General features: G+C 37.0%; 1 protein-coding gene across 1 annotated transcript; it reads right to left on the reverse strand.

Annotated features, from left to right (window-relative positions):
- Positions 1–8,294: 8,294 nt before the first annotated feature.
- Positions 8,295–17,793, reverse strand: LOC105440553 (enolase-phosphatase E1-like). Its single transcript, XM_030982339.1, has 2 exons — positions 17,370–17,793; positions 8,295–11,124 (listed from the first exon to the last, which is right to left on the reverse strand). The coding sequence occupies exon 2, from the start codon at positions 11,066–11,068 to the stop codon at positions 8,609–8,611; it is 2,460 nt and encodes an 819-aa protein (XP_030838199.1). The 5' UTR covers positions 11,069–11,124; positions 17,370–17,793; the 3' UTR covers positions 8,295–8,608.
- Positions 17,794–19,020: the final 1,227 nt, after the last annotated feature.

The raw sequence follows: 19,020 nt of genomic DNA on the forward strand, positions 1-19,020 counted from the left end.
TTAGTTTGCCATGATACGAATACGGATTCACCCTTCTATAATCACCCAAACATCACATCACTAATTCTACCAATAGACCATTTCGTAATTATCACATGGTACGCAGTTCAAATAACCCCAAGTATCCACAGACATTTGGGAGATGGCGCTTTTTGCATTTGATAATTACCGCTGCCAATGTGATAGCCGTGCTTTATGATTCCCCCTTTTGAAAAGAATACTTTCACTTGTGTAGGTACCATGCATGTCATGGAATTCACTATTAATAATTTTCATGACCTCTATCTGTTGTAGATTGTAGGCTATCCTCGAAATACAAACAGGCCCCGTGAAACATTTTAAAAAGTGTGGGGGGGGGGGGGCTAAAGTATTTACGATCAGGTAAAGTTCAAGTTCATTTTATTCAAAAACAAACAAAACATGATATGATGTTTTACCTAAAAAAGAAACTGGTAATAGTACATTAATGAACATATATTAACTTGATTACATCATGAAATGAATGGTTTTAGGACCCTTTGTGAACGGGGCCCTATACATAGTCAACAAAATACATACATTAACAATATGGCAAGGTGAACAAAAAGAATATAACGTATATACAAGGGATGGAAATACTAAGCTATATAATATAGAACACACATGCACTTTTTTTAAAACCCTAACCATAACCCTAACCCTAAACCGAACACACACACACACACATACACACACTTACCGCCTTTTTAAAATAGGGGAAATAGGCAGTTTCGATCAAGAACAATTTAATGAAGCCACCTTCTATTCACTATTAGTTAGTCAATAATAATCGCACGATTGCACACGGAAACGCAAGAAATAAAGGCACATTTTCGAAAGATTTCCTCTTTTGTTAACCCAGGTAGGCCTAGTTAATTTTGATCGACACCCCCCCCCCCCCTCCTCCCCCTCCCCATGGACACACCAGGGCCATCTAAAGCGATTTCCTTACTAAACTATACGGTAAGATGAGGTGTTTTTGTTTTGCAAGGACTGGATATGCCACACGTTCAGGCGCGTACACAGGGGGGGGGGGGGGGGGGGGGGGAGAAAGCATGACTTGAAAACGACATGTCTCTCTCTGTCTTTCTCTCTCTCTCTCTTTCTCTTTCTGCAATATGCATTATATCAGTTACGTTTAAGGCAACGCTGTTGCTGAATATTTCTATTCAGTGTATGATATTTTCCATTATTAGATTATCTATAACAGTTAATTAAGTCACATTGTTCGTGAAAATTCGATTCGAAGGTCGTTTCGCTTGTGTTCGTCCGTGTTGCTGGGGCAACAACAAATATTATCCCTCCTCTTCACGCTTCCCTCCCTTATTTTTTTCTCTCCCCCCCCCCTCTCCCAACCCCTTCTCTCTTTCTCTCTCTCTCTCTCTCTCTCTCTCTCTTACCCAGGCCATTTTCTCCCATTGTTCCCATTCATTCCCGGGAGTCAATAACTGATACACCAGTGGAGATCTAACAAGTTTATTATTCAGACGTGACAACGACTGTCAGTTTCAAAAGGAACTTGATTAATTTTTACCCAAATTAATGGCACACACATAATTCAACCATTCCCGAGGAATGATCATCAGCTCTTTGTACAAGTATTAAGCAAAAGTACTAACCGATACGAAAGATATCAATTATTAGATAACAACAGAAAAGTCAAACGCACACAATACAAAATTCGACAATGAACGAAGATCATTAAATTGTAGGCCCCTATATTTTATTTTAGGTTTAATTAGCTGTCAAAACAAAGCAAGCATCATTCAATCATTTAATTTGTCATTGATGAAGGAGGCTATGACATGGCTACGTCGTTAAATTAGAAGTGAGAGAGACATTGAAAGGCACTTCAATGTTACGATGCTCGAATAGTCCAATAACAAACTAACAACACTGCAAAAAAAGGACAACAATAAGAACAAGAACAAGAAAAAGAAGAAGAAAAAGAAGAAGAAAAAGAAGAAGAAAAGAAGAAGAAAAAGAAGAAGAAAAAAAGAAGAAGAAGAAGAAGAAGAAGAAGAAGAAGAAGAAAGAAAGAAAGAAGAAGAGAAGAAGAACAACAGGAACAAGAAGGAAAAGAAGAAAAAGAAGAACAAGAGGATGTGGAGGAGGAAGAGGAGGAGAAAGAAGTAGAAGAAGAAAAAGAAAAAGAAAGGAGGGAGGGAGAAGAAGAAGAAGAAGAAAGAAAAAAAAGAAGAAGAAGAAGAAGAAGAAGAAGAAGAAGAAGGAAAATCAACAGATAAACAAGAACATAAAGGGGGAAAGATCGTCAACTATCAATTCTTTTTTTCTTCATCCCCTCCCTCCTCCTCCTTTTTGATTAGAGGGTGCCTCCAGTACCCCCTAGATCCGCCACTGCCTGAATCCCTTTAGTGGTGTGGGTGAGATATTATGCTCTTGCGCAAAACGTTTTATTGTTTTGCCTTGCAAAGCTATGTCATGCAAACATTAGATCGTGATCCATACCAATGGTTTATTTGCCCATCAATTATCTTGCGCTGCATTGAATCAATAGTTGTCTGGCATTCCAATTAAATCAGAAAATGATAGGATAGTTCGTTTTATTTGGAGAGGCATCATGGCAGGAGATTCTAAAACGTATTATATTTCACATTATTGTGATGCAGATAGACTTGCAAAATAATGTATGGTCAAATGAGGCAGTTATTTTTAGCATCACGAATTTCGTTTATGGTGTGCAATAATAACTTGCATTTTTCATAATTAAAATAAGACAAAACTAGAGTAAACTATATATTCAATTATATTTGTGACAGAAAAACTACCTAAATCTATTAAATATACCAGCATTTCTGTTGTCAATAATATAACTACTCATCCAATACTATTCCTAAGAATTCGGTATTAGAAATCCTTTTAATGACAGTGTTTTCGAGAAAGATATTTCCAGGTAATTTAAACATCATATATTCAATTTTCAATATATTATATTCCGTATAGATTTCGTCAGAGCGTTTAAATGAAGAAAAAAAAGTATTTTTCAATGTAGCGTTTACAAAAGTATACTGACTGTGATGGTGGAGATTCGATGTTAAATATAAACCGTGTATAACTCTTGCCATCAAGATACAAAAAAATCAACCAATTATGATTTCCTTTAGATCTCCCGGCGTTGAATTGCCGTTTAATGACACGTTACACTTTTACAGTAAACACTTTGCTGAGATTCTTTTTACAAATAATTTGGCTAACAGACGCAAATCAATAAATAAGCCAACATAAATATATTTATATCTTATTTTGCTTTAATTCTATATCATTCTATATAATCCAGGAACAGAAAAGAGTTCTAATTTAAAGTCGACAAATGCTCTTAACTGATGCGATAAAAAATATACCCTGTTATACAATTGGGTATCCTACATAAATAAAGAAACAAAATTGAGACGGATCCAAGTCATGACAACTATATGACAGAACAACTACTATTACGTGAATAGTCATTTCTTATCCGCACTGTGAAAAGGTTGGGCAATATTTTGCCCAGTGGTATTGGTAAACGTAAGAACCCTACTTCACACGTGCATAATTGTTTCGTAATTTGACCAACATTTGGGCAAAGATATGACCCTTCAACTGCCCGACTACGGTAGCCCACTTGACCAACTTGACCAATCTTGACCAACTGTTGGGCAAACTACGAAAAAATTGCCCAATAGATGGTTGGGTTGACTATTGGCAAAGTGTTGGAAAATATTGCCCAACCTTTTCACAGTGCGTCTCGAATTAATGGCACACCTTCTAAGAGACTAAAACCCGAAAGCTCCAATCAGTAATAGTTAATCTTGCATGGATATTAATAAGTATTCCTAGAACATGAATTTACGATTTGATATTCAAAATACTAAGTGCACTTATACATGATGACGCAAACAAATGTCATAATATTATTATGGACTACACATATATTCGCATAGAAATACCATCTTAAAAATGAAAATAGCTCAGTGTGATTACTTTTTGTTAATGATATAATGCATCTATATTGCCTCATAATTGCTTAATAATTGTAGTGATTGTAAAATTATTTGATGCCTCCAAATAAAATATGTCATAGACTGTCAATGTAAAAGGTAATACAATCTTAATAATGCAGATGCTTTTAGTTGATTGTTTTTGTGTTTTTGTTAGTGTTTTTTTAACAATTGATGTCAAGCGGATTTAGCGCCTTACAAATCTCATATTATTATTATTAGTCGTAGTAGTAGTAGTAGTAGTAGTAGTAGTGGTGGTAATAGTAGCAGTAGTAGTAGTAGTAGTAGTAGTGGTAGTAGTAGTAGTAGTAGTAGTAGTAGTAGTAGTAGTAGTAGTAGTAGTAGTGGTGGTAATAGTAGCAGTAGTAGTAGTAGCAGTAGTAGTAGTAGTAGTAGTAGTAGTAGTGGTAGTAGTAGTAGCAGTAGTATATTATAGTAGTGGTATTATTATTATTATTATTATTATTATTATTATTATTATTATTATTATTATTATTATCATTATTAAAGCCGTACTTGCATCTCAATGATTTTTATTTCAACTGTATAGATAGATACATACAATATTTCAGATAAATTATACAACATATTGATCGGATACTTAATGAAAATATCGAATTTAGACCATATTCATACAAGGATACAAGAAGAAGAAAGAAAGAAAGAAGAAGAGAAGAAGAACAACATGAACAAGAAGAAGAAGAAGAAAAAGAAGAATAAGAACAAGAGGATGTGGAGAAGGAAGAGGAGGAGAAAGAAGTAGAAGAAGAAAAAGAAAAAGAAAAAGAAAAAAGAAAAAGAAAGGAAGAGGGAGAAGAAGAAGAAGAAGAAGAAAGAAAAAAAGAAGAAGAAGAAGGGGAGGAGAAGGAGGAGGAAGAAGAGGAACACAAAGAAAAAGAAAATAAAAGGAGGAGGAAGAAGGAGAAGAGGAAGAACAAGAAGAGAAGAAGAAGAAGAAGAAGAAGAAGAAGAAGAAGAAAAAAAAAGGAAGAAGAAGAAGAAGGAAAATCAACAGATAAACAAGAACATGAAGGGGAAAGATCGTCAACTATCAATTCTTCTTTTCTATCCATATAAGGCCCAAAATCTTGAAATCTACGGTCGGCTTTAAAAAAATTATTTAAAAAAATAAACTAAAAAATTCTACCGTTTTTTTGAAAAAAATGTATTGAAGCATTAAAAAAAAAGGGGAAAAAAAGAGAAAAGATTTCCGACCGACCGACCCATGTTTCGGCACCTAAAGGGCAATACAACATCTTTTTTGTTGAGGCCTAAGACTTATTTCATGATTTCTTTATAACTTCAAAATGTAGTGATACAATAAAGATGATTTCTATTCATCAACTTATGTTTACATTTGGTTGCATATTGCGCATATTGATAACTTCACATTTAGTATGGTAATCTAGATCTCTTACTGGACGGAACACGAATGAATCTTGGAGAAGACGTTTTACATTGCAGAAAGACACATAATGCTTGTATGACCTTTAAGCTCTAAAAAAGGCATATTGTGAGTTAACGCCCTTCTAGCTCTCTGCAGACGGTATTAGGGACTTTTAGATTTGCACGAAGACACTGTGGATTGCTACTGTCGACGTCCCTTTAATGCACTGCCTTGAATGGACGTCACACGTATCAGGCCACGCAAATCTAAAAGTCCCTATTATCCCTGTTATAGAAAAAAGGAAATTTAACGCAATACAAAAATAGTGTTTATATAGATATCTTGATCAGACTGAGGAGAAGGTAGGATAGTGATGATCCCCGTTATTAATATTGCAACCATCATTATGACATCTCGAGTACAATGTTTACAACAACTATCTATTACATGAATATTGTTGCCTTAGTAACGAAATGGCACTGGTTATGCGGTCCTTTATCGCACAACGATTTCTAATTGGAAAGTAAATAGTGACGCATATTGCATTACGTGCGATCTGGCGAAACATTGCAAAGACCCTATCACATATTGCCGAAGTGATAAAAGAACAAACAATGGTAAACAAAACGATGTGTAGATGTCCACTTAATTTTAGTAATCTAGTCATGCTGAACAATAGTAGGCAAGGCAGCATAGCCAGCTATGCACAGAAACAAACATTTGATTCAATTTCAATATTTCGTTATTAACCTTTTGTTCAAAATAATTCCGGAATCATCATGACTATACAGGCACAGATTATCAACCCTCAACCCTTTTTTGTCCTGATCTTTGTATTCTCGAAGACGTCATTCTTTTGATCTAATACAATTTGACTAAAAGCCACACACATCCGAGTCACAAACCAAAATGAAATACATATGTAATACATAATAGGTTACATTTCATACATTTCACTACAGTATGTAATAAATTATTTATATTCTAATTTGTCTTGCATCTAATGATGGTTAGAAATGAGCAATATGATTAAAATTCAACATCGCTACACTGTTTTCCATTGAATAATTTTGAATGTAGCCATTGTGAGTTCACATGTCACCAATCGTCCATTTAATTAATACACGAGCAACCTGCAGAGGCATGACAATAGGAAGCCTGAACAGCATGGTGGAATGCATACGGTTGCCATGGCAACACCTGGTCGATTGTTCAAGAGCACATGGGTTTATATGTAATTCCCGCGTATTGTTGATTTATGATGTGGAATTATTTAATCCAATCATATGCGCATACAACACGGTCACGGTACGATTTAATTATATCTAATCCGGGGGCGTTGTCTAGACACTTTCATTGGTAGGAGGTTGTTATCATGGAGTATGTCCATGGTGTTATCATCGTAATAAATATAGGGGGATTCATCACCCGAAACCCTTCTTTATCGAGTGATATTAGCATTGTATTGTAATTAGTGTTTTGTTGTTGTTTTTTTGCCGTCTATGAAGGTTCTCCCGAAAGCGATACAGCATTTTTTGTTTTTGTTGGGGGGAAGGGGGGCGTCATTTTATTGTGGTCACAGTCCTCTGTAAGCATATTCAGTGTTATAGTATATTGTCATTAAATTGAGGGGGGTCGCCCTAACCCAGTACTGTCCCTTAATTGGTCACAGAGTGCATGGTATTTTTCATTACATTAATATGGTAATTTTTTTAACGGGTTCTCTGATAGTAATAATAATAATAATAATAATAGTGGGTTCTTGTATAGCGCTCATGTCAGTGATAGGTATTTTGTCCGCGGTCATGCCATTACGTATTACCAGTCGTTATATGGTGTCGTTCAATTGAGGGGGAAGTGAAACAGTTTCATTATTTACTTGTATATTTAAATACTGGATTTTACGACTGGTTTTATAAACATATCAATTGTAAACTTTTATTTTATCATTAACCATAATTTTTTCTTCTTTCTTTCTTTCTTTCATTTTTCTCATTTTTTCCCTTTGATTTATCCTTCTTATTTTTCTATTTCTCTTCTTCTTCTTTTTATTCCTTTTATCATATCAATTTTATGACTGATGTATCTTTAGTTCATATTTGCCTATTTTACATTGTACATTTTGCATGTATTTTATATATTACAATTTTATCTGTAAATTCAAGATTTGTTAAGGTTTTAGCTATTACTTTGAATTTTAATCAATAGACGTTGTCAAATCAATTCAATTCTAACGTGCCCCCGTACCAGCCCATGCGTTACGTATGTACCTGAAGAGTTATTTGCATTATGCTTTTCATGATATCAATATGACAAAATTACCAACGCGTTTCCCTGTTTACGATGCAGAATTTTCTGCATTTTGTTCATGATTAATTACCCCCATACTACTGGGCTACACCACATGCGTAACTTGATTAGTACACGAAGGATGCTTTGCATTATATGAATGTGATGAAATTGATCTACACATGCCTATGTCATGCATGAAATTAACACGATGACATTAATGCTGATGAAATTAATCTGAAATTGGATTGCGTACCTGTAGATGCCAAGTACGTAACATGATGATATTAACTGCACTGCAGATAAAGGCCTATCAGGCATTGTTTCCTTGTCAATTACAATATATTGGATCAGCATGTCTAAATTTCAAGCTGAACAATGCTTGAGGAAGAAACGATATCTCGCTATGCACGAATAGGCATTTCATCAAAACTCCAAGAGCTGTATAACTTTGTATGCTTCTTTGTCATCCGTCACACGACTGATTTTGTATTGATTTGATTAATGTTTTCACTAATATCTGTCATGCTAAAGCACGATAAGTAAGGTATTCACGTGTGTGTGTGTGTGTGTGTGTGTGTGTGTGGGAGGGGGGAGGTGATCGAATATATTAAGTTCTTGTGAATTGTGCTCCCTTCTATCAAAATATGCAAATAATATAGATATAAATGTGATGTACAAGGTATTAGTATACTCCAATATCATTAATTTAAAACTCTCTGTGTAAAAAGTAAACTTTATAATGTATTTAATAAAATTCATGAATTAAATAAATGTGATTGAAAGATTGGAAATCAATCATTCAGGAGCTTTAAGAAAATTAAACGACTGGAGGCACTGTAGTCTTTTCCCTTAGTTGATTGTTAAGAGATATCTTACAACTTTTAACATGCATATCAGTGCGCCTCTTTGATAATTAACTCTTGTTTGGCGTTCCTGAATTCGATTTAGCCTTACGTTTGGATTGCCTGGGTACCTGTTCGAAAGATGGACCCGCGAGCTTGCCCCCATCGGCTTCTTTTTCCAATTTAGGCTCCTCCTCGACGATCTTTAACCTTGCCGCTTGGATATTCGTATACTGTGGATCCGTGCAGATGTTTGGACGGATGATCCGACCCGATTTGGTCTCATAAACTGGTCGGTCTTCCTTCTTCACCTTGACTTTCTTTTTCTTTTTCTTGCCAGATCTCTTAGAGGCTTCATCGGCCTCCTCTTGGAGTTTGATCATGTCTGGAGGGGGGCGGATCCACACCCCTCTCCTGACGGACGATTCCGTGGTTGCTATGGATACGTTGTCACCTTCGCTGGTTGCGCTGCTCGAGAAGGACTGCGTCGATCCCGTGCTCTTCACCGTAGCCGGCCGTGATACGTTCGCCACGGACGACGTAGGACTCGTCTTCCTTTTCGTCGAAGACTTATTACTCTGTAGGGAAACCGAAGATTTGGTCGTGGCCTGTTTTTTCTGAGACTGGCGCGATTCCGCTATTCGTTCCGGGGATACGATCTTGCGCGGTGAGTCTTTATGTCTTGGTGAACTCTCGATAATGACCTCCTCAGTTACACTTCTAGATTCCGGTACAATTTCCTTTCTTTGTTCTGTGATAATCTTGCGTTCTTCGGTTTTAAGGTCGTTCTGGTTTGTCACTACATGCTGACCTTGATGAACCTCAGTGACTGTAGATGCAAGTAATGTTGGCTCTATTATTTCTCGGCGTTCGTATCTTTCAGTCTTCTCAACAACTTTCGTTGAAGATAGTTTTTCTTTCTCTTCTTCTTTAACAGTCGAGGTGACAGTTTTAGAGTCAGTTTTGTGCACTTCAGTGGACCGCTGAGACTCAGAGGCGTCTTTCACCTTTTTGCCTTTCTTAAACTTTTTCTCTGCTTTGATTACAGTGGCTATATCTTTCTTTTGTTCAGTTTGGGAGACAATATTTTCAGTTGTTGACATTACCTGTACATCAGCTTTCTTTTCTTCTGATTTTGTTGTTATTGTTTCCTCTGCATCATTTTTCTTCTCTTCTTTCTTCTTTTTGAATTTTTTCTGCGCTTTGATCACGGTAGTAATGTCTTTCTTTTGTTCCTTAGTCTCGGCTTGGGAGTTAATAATTTCAGTTGTTGCTACTACCTCTACATCAGTATTTTTCTCATCTGACTTCTTCCTTACCTTCTTGACTGACTTTTCCTCAACTTTAGAAGAGGACTCTGTCTTTGTCGATGACTCAACTTCATTCTTTCTCCGCTCTGGAGAAGGTGACTCCTTGGCTGTTCGACGTGCAGTTTTAGCCGATGTCGCTGTTCTGACTGCCACGGTTGATGCAATGGCTTTTTGTTCTTTCTTTGCTTCCTCTGCAATCTCCTCCCCGCCAGACCCTCGCCTTGAATTACTACGTTCCTTTCGCTCAGGATCCATCTTCAAGAAGAGCTGATTGTCCGCGGGACTTTCCTTTTTCGGCTGCTCGTCTGGGGGATCAGGTTTCTGAGGGGATTCTTTTTTGCTTTCTGTTTGATCTTTACTCTCAGCTTTGTCATCCTCACGGGGTGACTGATCAGTTTTCTCTTCAGCAGGTTGTTCCTCTGCCTCTTCTTTAACTGGCTTTTCATCTTTCTTTTTCGGACCCTTTGGCTTCTTTTTTGGTTTTCCCTTCCATTTCATTGAAGATCTCTGCATGATGTTTGGTTCCAATGAATTGTCGCGGTAACCCTTGAACATTTCACCCCACTTATCTTCAGGCTTCTTCGCGTCTTCGTCCTGGCACTCTTCTGGTAGATGTTTCTTGAAGAAGCTTGGTATAGTGTCGTGACGGGCATTACCCTCTCGAACAAGTATCTCACAAATTTCGGTACTCTGCTGCTTCGCAGCCACCAAGAGTGGAGTCTTCTCCTCAAAGTTCTTCATATCAGTGTTCACCTTCTGCTTGTTTTCCGGAGTGAAGAACACCCGAACAGCTTCGACGTTTTCGATCATGACGGCATGCATAAGGGCGGTGTTGCCGTTTTCATCCATACGGTTAGCATCAACCTTCTTAGCCGAGAGAACAAGCTCAACCATGTCTTCTTTCTCATCTTCCATGCAGGCCGTCATCAACGCCGTCCTACCGTGACGGTCCGCCAAATTAACATCGGCACCGTTTTCGAGGAGGAGCTTGCCGATCGCCTCTCGGCTCGACTTGTCGCTTCCGAAACACGTCCGGATGATCGGCGTCCGTTGCAAGGAGTCCTGGATGTTGACATTGACGCCATCTTCTTCGATGAGTTTACGAACGGCATCGACGTCTTCGTTCCCGACGGCGCGCACGAGGTCGCGTTCCTTCGCGTTAAGAGGTTTATCAGCCATGATATGTGATGAGGTAGGTCGCAGTTCGTCATCTATGGCCATTCCGTCCTAGTGTTGAAGTCTTGCTGCAGATTCCATGACAAGTGGCAACTCGTAAACTGTACTGGAGATATAAGAAGTATGCAAAGACAAAAAAAAACATTATTCATCCTGAATAACTTGTTCAGATATGGCTTAGTTATTGGGCGGTAAAATGCCGGCAAACGCAGCAGGGTGTATATATTTTAATGACAACTGCTCCGAACGATGAACTTGCATGTTTAATAAGCTATGTGTAATAAGATGCAAAATGGGAAGAGTATTACACTAAAGGCCCGTTTACACATCCAAAAGACCGTTTTGAAAAATCGTAAGTTTTGGGGACAACCATTTTCTCTACTGGATAAACCCTTGATAAATCCGTCAAAGTTTGCTCATAGCGAGGGTTTTTTTAGTGAGAAGTGCGCATACACAGTGAGCATACACCTGAATGAGAGGAAAACCGACAATGTGTAGTCGCAGTGTAAATTCAATTCAATTCAATTCATTTTATTTTTCCATTTTCAATAAAAAAAACAATACAAAGGTATATACAATTATAGGCATTTGCAATATATAAGAAAATGAAAATAGGGAACTAAAAAATAAGGCCAATGGCCTTGTGGAGGCATAGTTCCCCGAACAGTAGTTAAGAGGATTACATATACAAACAAAACTAAAAAAAGAAACATACATGGGTGTCGATCCCGGGGGGATGGGGGATATATCCCCCCCCCCCAATATTTTAGGTGGGGGGATGGCCTGTACAATCATCCCCCTCCCGCCAATAATTCACCATTAAAAAAAAATAATAATCAAGAGAAAAGGTAATGATGAGAGCCCGATGAGATTACTCGCAAGATGACCATCAATATACACATTTTCCTATCTCATTTTCACAATACATACATTATATACGAAGTAAATGAGACAGTCGTATATGAGACAAGAATAAATTTAATTCTCGCTCATACGGCTTCATCAGGAATTTATGAATTTATTAAATTTGTTCAATCAACAAGATCATAGAAATGCAGTGCGCCAAATGCAAAGACGCAGCATTAAAAAGCAACGAGCTAAATGTTAAACGCGAAGCGCAAAAGTAGCAATCTGCAATGCACATCAGACAATCCTGGACAGTGTAAACATAGATGAACTTTGCGACGAATTCTTGATGAGATCGGAGACAAGGAGAAAGCGGGGGAGCGGGGAAACTGAATTCAGACAAGGATTTAGAGTCGAGAACGGTTCAAAGAATCGTTTTCTTTCTCTAATAATTTAAAGAAACGTCAAAGCTTCCTCTTCGCGCGGAAGGGGGGGGGGACTGAATTCAGACAAGGATTAAGAGTCGAGAATGGTACATCGAATCGTCTTCTTTCTTAAATAATCTAATGAACGTCAAAGCTTCCGCGCTACGCGCGGAGGAAGGGGAACTAAATTCAGACAAGGATTAAGAGTCGAGAATGGTACATCGAATCGTCTTCTTTCTCTAATAATTTAATGAAAAGTCATAGCTTCTGCGCTTCGCGTTAGGGGGGGGAAAACTAAATTCAGACAAGAATTAAGAGTCGAGAACAGTCCAACGAATCGTCTTTTTTCTCTAATAATTTAATGAAACGTCAAAGCTTCCGCGCTTCGCGTTGGGGGGAACTAAATCCATAAAAGGATTAAGAGTCGAGAATGGTACATCGAATCGTCTTCTTTCTTTAATAATCTAATGAAACGTAAGAGCTTCCGCGCTACGCGCGGAGGAAGGGGAACTGAGTCGAGAATGGTACAACGAATCGTTTTCTTTCTTTAATAATCTTATGAAACGTCACACGCTTCTACCTCTTGGTTGCTTTGATCCATTGGCGAAAATATTTTGGCATCTATCATCCCCCCAACCACGGATACAAATCGACACCCTTGGAAACATACATGATAAAACATGACAGGGACATCATTTATGGCAGGTAATACAAATGGAAAAAATCATAGGTTCGAAAACAGTTATATGTTATGCTGTATAATATGAATATGGGTACTAGAATTAATGATATTTCGAAATGCGGCTTATATGTCGATATCTTTTTTTTAAATCGGCCGTGGTCTTTCTGCGTCGTATCTGAACGATTCTGAACGAGTCTTAGGCAATTACTTTCCTTTTCTTATCACTTTATGCCGTATAATTTTAGGGTAAAATAAAAAATACCCTGTCCTTCCTATCAAACGCTATAATTATCTTTATGTTTTTACTCTGATATGGTGGTTATTTTGTTTTATTAATCTTTTTCAATGATTACACATCCCAACTTTCAATAAATACATTTGTTTGTTTTTAAAGACAGAGACAAGTGAAAATAAAATTATACAAAACTATTTTATTTGTCGCTATATTTATAAAATTATTTTCTGTCCATGTACAATATATCTCACAAACCATCATTATACAAACAAATTATATGAGAACTAAATTATAATAATTGTCGATTTACATACAGGATATACTAGATTGCGTATGGGCAATATTGAAAAAGGATTAGCGAGGTAGTTCCTTAACCAATACAAAGCTTCTTAACATTTAAAGAATTCATCTGGTGGTCAAACTGTATAGGAAAAAACATAGTATAGTAACATGTTGATATGATTTTAAATATTTTAAAAGATTCAAAAGCAAATTTGAATATGTATATCTATATATGGCAAATGAGTTTTTGCCCAGAATCGGAACTAATTTATAATTTTATGTTTTAAAACCCAAGGAAAAAAGAAGAAGAAGCAAAATGGCATGAAAAAGACAAACTCAAGGCCAGATTGAACATTTTCCCATCCCTTCGTTATTCCCTTGTATACAAAGGGAACAGGCTTCTCGTGATAAGCCTGAGAGTCCTTTATTGTTACAACTGGGTACTATACCCTTTTGTTGAAAATGTACTTGCTTGAACTAATATGATGCTGCACCCACCCTCTCTCTCTCCCTCTCTCTCTCTCTCTCTCTCCCCTTTATCTTCTCTCCCCCTCCTCCTTCCTGTTCTTTCACTTTTTCTCCTTCTCCTTCTTCCTTGTCTATCCTATTTCTTCCCTTTTCCCTCTCTGACCTTGCACTAAACTCGTTATTTTCCCCCTTTTTTAATAAATAAAAGCTACTACTACTACTACTACTTCTCTCCATCTCTCTCTCTCTCTCTCTCTCTCTTTCTCTCTCTCTCCCTTCTCTATTTCTCTCCCTTTGAATTTCGACATTGCTTTCTCCCTCACTCCTCCACTCTCTGTCTGTCCCTCAATGTCGTGGAGGTGTCGTGGTACAGTAGTTCATTCACTTGACTCTCCACACAAGGGTTAAGGGTTCGAATCCCAGCCCGGCACTCACGTCTTCTGACAAGACATGAATCCACATTTGACACTCTCTACCCAGGTGTAAATAGGTACCTGACAATTGCTGGGATAAAAGTATACATTCTCAGATTTTATTGAATAATAATTTGCAAATGTGTGTTTTGCGTGACTGCTAAAGCATGTGTATGCTTCTATGCTTATCAAATAGGGGACCTACGCCCTAAAGCATACACATGCTTTAGTAGTCACGCAAAACACACATTTGCAAATTATTATTCAATAAAATCTGAGAATGTATACTTTTATCTAGATCTAAATTATTTTTAAAATAATTCCATAAATTGGGGTAAAACAAAAATATTCCAACCATATAAGCGACAGTATATATCGTTTTACATAATCATTATGTCATGTGTAAATGCATTAATATTACACGACTACAACATGACTTGGTGTTTATGACATTTCCCAGCGAGAAAATAATTTCAACAAAACGGCCACAATAGTATTGTTCCCTACGGGATGGAAAAGGCCGCACTGTTTAAAACATGGACATAATTAAAACATCAATATTGATGTCAAAGAGAGGTTTTCCGATATTTGATCGGCGGCAATTGGTCCGACCTTTATTTAGCCAAATATAGAGAGTAGACTATTGAAACAGGGATGCTATACTATGTTTTATGTGAATTTACGCTGTTTTCAATGTAAATAACGGCGACTGTTTTAGCAAAAAATGCAAAAAAATGCAAAAAATTCCTATAGTGCACGAAAAAGAATTTCTGTTCTTGTTAGAGCTACCAGGCTTAGATATGAAGTGTACTTGTAAATTATATATCTTTTCCTCTTTTTGTTTGGCTTAAATAATTTGGACAAAGATATATTGAAACAAATATATATTGTTTGCCTACATTCACTCATAATCTGAACACTAATTAGCTTGTTGAGAACTTTAGGAGCACGCTTTAGCATGTCCTGTCGTACAATTTAGCGACACGTGGAATACCGCCCTGCTGACTTCAATTTGAGAAGATTCATGTATATGCACTAATACATGGGTTTGAGTGTGACAGTGTCAGGGGCGTACGCAGGATTTTTTCAAGGGGGGGGTTTTAAAATATTTTGCTCCCGAAAATTTGAAAATCGCGCCGGCCGAAAAGTCGCTCAGTGGGGGGGGGGGGGGGGGGGGGGGGGGGGGGGGGGGGGGGGGGGGGGGGGTAAGCGGACACTTTTTTTTTTTTTTTGGTCTCAAAATTTCAAAATTTGACATTTTTTTACGTATGGGGGGGGGGGGTAAGGTCACCTTATTTAGGTTAGCCGTGGGTATAATTTTTTTTTTTTTTTTTTTTTAATAAAAAAAACAAAAAAACAAAAAAACAAAGCCAAAGGGGGGGGGGGTTTTAGGTTTTTTTTAGGGGGGTTTACATACATTAAAATACCAAAGGGGGGGTTTGAACCCCCAAAAAACACCCCCCTGCGTACGCCCCTGGACAGTGTAGTTATGTTTTGTTCAGTATCGTACACAAAACATCTTTAATTTCACGCTATAAGGCTATGGGGAGGATTACTGATATTTTGTTCCAACAAGAATGATCATTAAAGACAGGCTCTACTTTCTATGAATTATTAATAAGAGCGAACGGAGCAAAAAGGGGAGCTCGTATTATAAATATTTTGATTTTTTTTTTTCGTACTTGTAATTGGCGAACACGATTATGTGTCTTCTCCAACAGGCTCTTATTTAATTCATTTGACAAACATGTTGAAAAATCAGTCACTGCAATTTGTTTAAAATCTCTTCAATTGCATTTGCTTTTGAAATATGACATTGATGTATTTGTTATTTCCGTATACTATATCGTGGAAACGAAATTATGATAACCACAAAATTCAGCCTTTATCATACACGATTGGAATTCAAACAGGACAATCTACATCAAGCTCTTTCAATTAACTCTGTGTCATTCAAAATCATCAATTCGTATAGTCGTTGGAAGTGGAAGACCTTCATACATTATTGGTAAACGTACGAAGAGTTTAACAGGAGGCTTTAACATGTAAATTCTTGTTATTGATAATACTGCTCAAGTTTCCTGTTCTTTTGTTGTTTTATTTTATTTTGTTTATTTGTTTGTTTGTTTTACCTGACTGCCAAGAAAGCATGTATTTGTTTGTAAGTAAGCAACCAGAAGACCAGCGGCTTTAAGTCCTCTCCGAGGGACGTGGTAATGAGGAGTGCCTTACTAGCGCATTGATCTGGTTTCGGAAGGTTACGAGACCACTGCTCTATCATTGAGCCATCATGCCTCATTTTGATTTGATATTTCGTATCGACAATTCATCTGTAACCTGTTTTTATTCGTATACCTTAGTCACAACGCCAAACTGACACCAGACTGACTCCAAACTCATTTTTTTTCTCCAGAGCGTCATGTTATGTTGGGGGTTGATCTGGTGTAGGTCTTGTCAGTGAAACTCAGGCATTATTTACTTGTCTTTTCATTTCATTGTTTAATTTTTACCTCACACCCTAACATTAAGGTTGCTTTCACATATACTTTATATTTATGATGATTGGTTCGATCACATTTCAATAAATTGATTTCGTATGACTTGGTTGGTATATTCAAATGAACATTTATTTTCTTCCATTCAATTTGACAACATATTTGACATCTGTTCAAACAATATAAAATTGATACGTAGGAACATAAATATAATTAAAGAACTTGTATTACAAGGAAGAAGGCGCGAAACCCGCTAAGCAGAGCTTATAATGGGTATGCCCGAATACACAAATACATAATATACATTATAAATAGAAGAAAGAAAGAAAGGAAGAAAGGGATAGGCAAAGAGGAGAGAAGGATAGAGAGCTTGGAGAAAGAGAAAAGAAGAGGACTGCAACATAGTAGCAATGGAGTGTATGGCATGCATAAACGGCAAGATATAGGTGAAGGGTATAATATTGAAATATATATATATATATATATGACTATGTACTTACGTTTGGACGATGGAAATCATGATGGAAGGGTAATCTGAACGTCCGTCTTTTCCAACTCCATCAATCTTTAAATATCATGAACTCAGTCTTCAAAACAAGCACGATGATTCCATTCCAATAACAAAAAATGATAATCATAAGAGATGATACACTTCACGAACACCGGTACCGTATCAGTGAGCTATCAGTTAAAACACGTGCATGAGATGGTATGTCATGTCTCACACCAGAAGCGAAAACGTATTCCTTTTAGACTTAGGGAGGTGGTAAACCATATCGAAACGATACGTGCCGTGCCCTTTATAAGAAGCCAAGTACGAGCACCGCACCGGTATATATATCAATTGCACGCGCAATATATATATCAATTATTTTCCCCATCCTCGTATTTCACATTGAAATGATACAGGGTCCTTAGCAACCGAACGCCACACAGCAGAACCCGGTCGTTATCTGATCTGAATGCCTGTAATAAACGTACATGTATAATGCAATCGCGATTGGAATAGGTGTATTGTTATACGAATCCAGGGAAGGAAAGAACTTTTTTTAATCATCATCTTTTTCAAATTCTACATTTGTTAATCTTTATTAGATTCATGCATATCAATGATTTTATACTAAAATTAGATGACTATTTTTTTCAAAGAGAGAGAGAGAGCGATGAATTCGAAAGAAATGTAATTAGTTTATCAATGATGTTAGATTAAATATACGTTGTACCTGCACATTCTTTTAATGAAAGCTAAAAAGTACGAAGTCGGAGTTTTTTAATCTATCTATCAATCAATCTTACCATCTATCTACCTACTTATCTTCCTATCTACATTATATATCCATCTATTTACCTATCTAGCTATTCCTATCTATCTATCTATCTGCTATATATCTATGTATCTTCGATCTATCTATCTATCTATATATCTGTCTTCCCCTCTCTCCCTCTCTGCTCTTTTCAAAGCGCTGGAAACGAGTGTCTTTTGTTGTCTGCGCGAGGAAATGAAATATTGTGTGGATACAATGGTCGGATGGTGTATTGTGGGTCATGTTCATGGTCAGACGCGTTACTGCATGACAACGGTGAAATTGCGATCGATTGCGATGTCATGATGTATGGGAATTTTGTTTGCGGTAAAATATGGCTTGTCATAATGATTTGACAAACTCTACCTTTCCATTTTATAGCCTATGTGAGATGATGAAAGTTATTTCTCTTTCCTTGAAATTGTAGAGATCAAGCCTTGTGTGTAGAGAGATGCATGTCAAAGGAGAGCTTTAAAACATCGCCGTTATTGCTTTATTGTCATTTATGAAATTTAAAAAAATCCATTTGGTCATATGCAGCCTTATAAATCTTCACTTCGTTTCAAAATAAAATTTATTTTCTTACATTCCTACATATAAACAAAATAATCAAGTAATGTAAAGATAATGAAACAAAGATAATAAAAAGATAAATAAATAACTAAGAACGTTGTAAAACAAGGAAGAAGGCGTAAGTCTCATGAAGAATAAATAAGCTTGTGTTGCGTACGCCTATGTAAAAGAGTGCAATATACTGATCATACAGATCATAGAGTTTTTGAGCGTCAAATAACGCCCGGCTAGAATGCTCCCCAGGGAGTGGAGATTGTGCACACAGTGTGCGTGG

Source organism: Strongylocentrotus purpuratus, unplaced genomic scaffold, assembly GCF_000002235.5.
Source record: "Strongylocentrotus purpuratus isolate Spur 01 unplaced genomic scaffold, Spur_5.0 spur5_scaffold_12, whole genome shotgun sequence".
In the NCBI taxonomy this organism is placed as follows: Eukaryota; Metazoa; Echinodermata; class Echinoidea; order Camarodonta; family Strongylocentrotidae; genus Strongylocentrotus; species Strongylocentrotus purpuratus.

Bases quoted from the DNA above. Each gene is read 5' to 3' on its own strand.
- LOC105440553 (XM_030982339.1), bottom strand. From the start codon at position 11,068: ATGGCCATAGATGACGAACTGCGACCTACCTCATCACATATCATGGCT.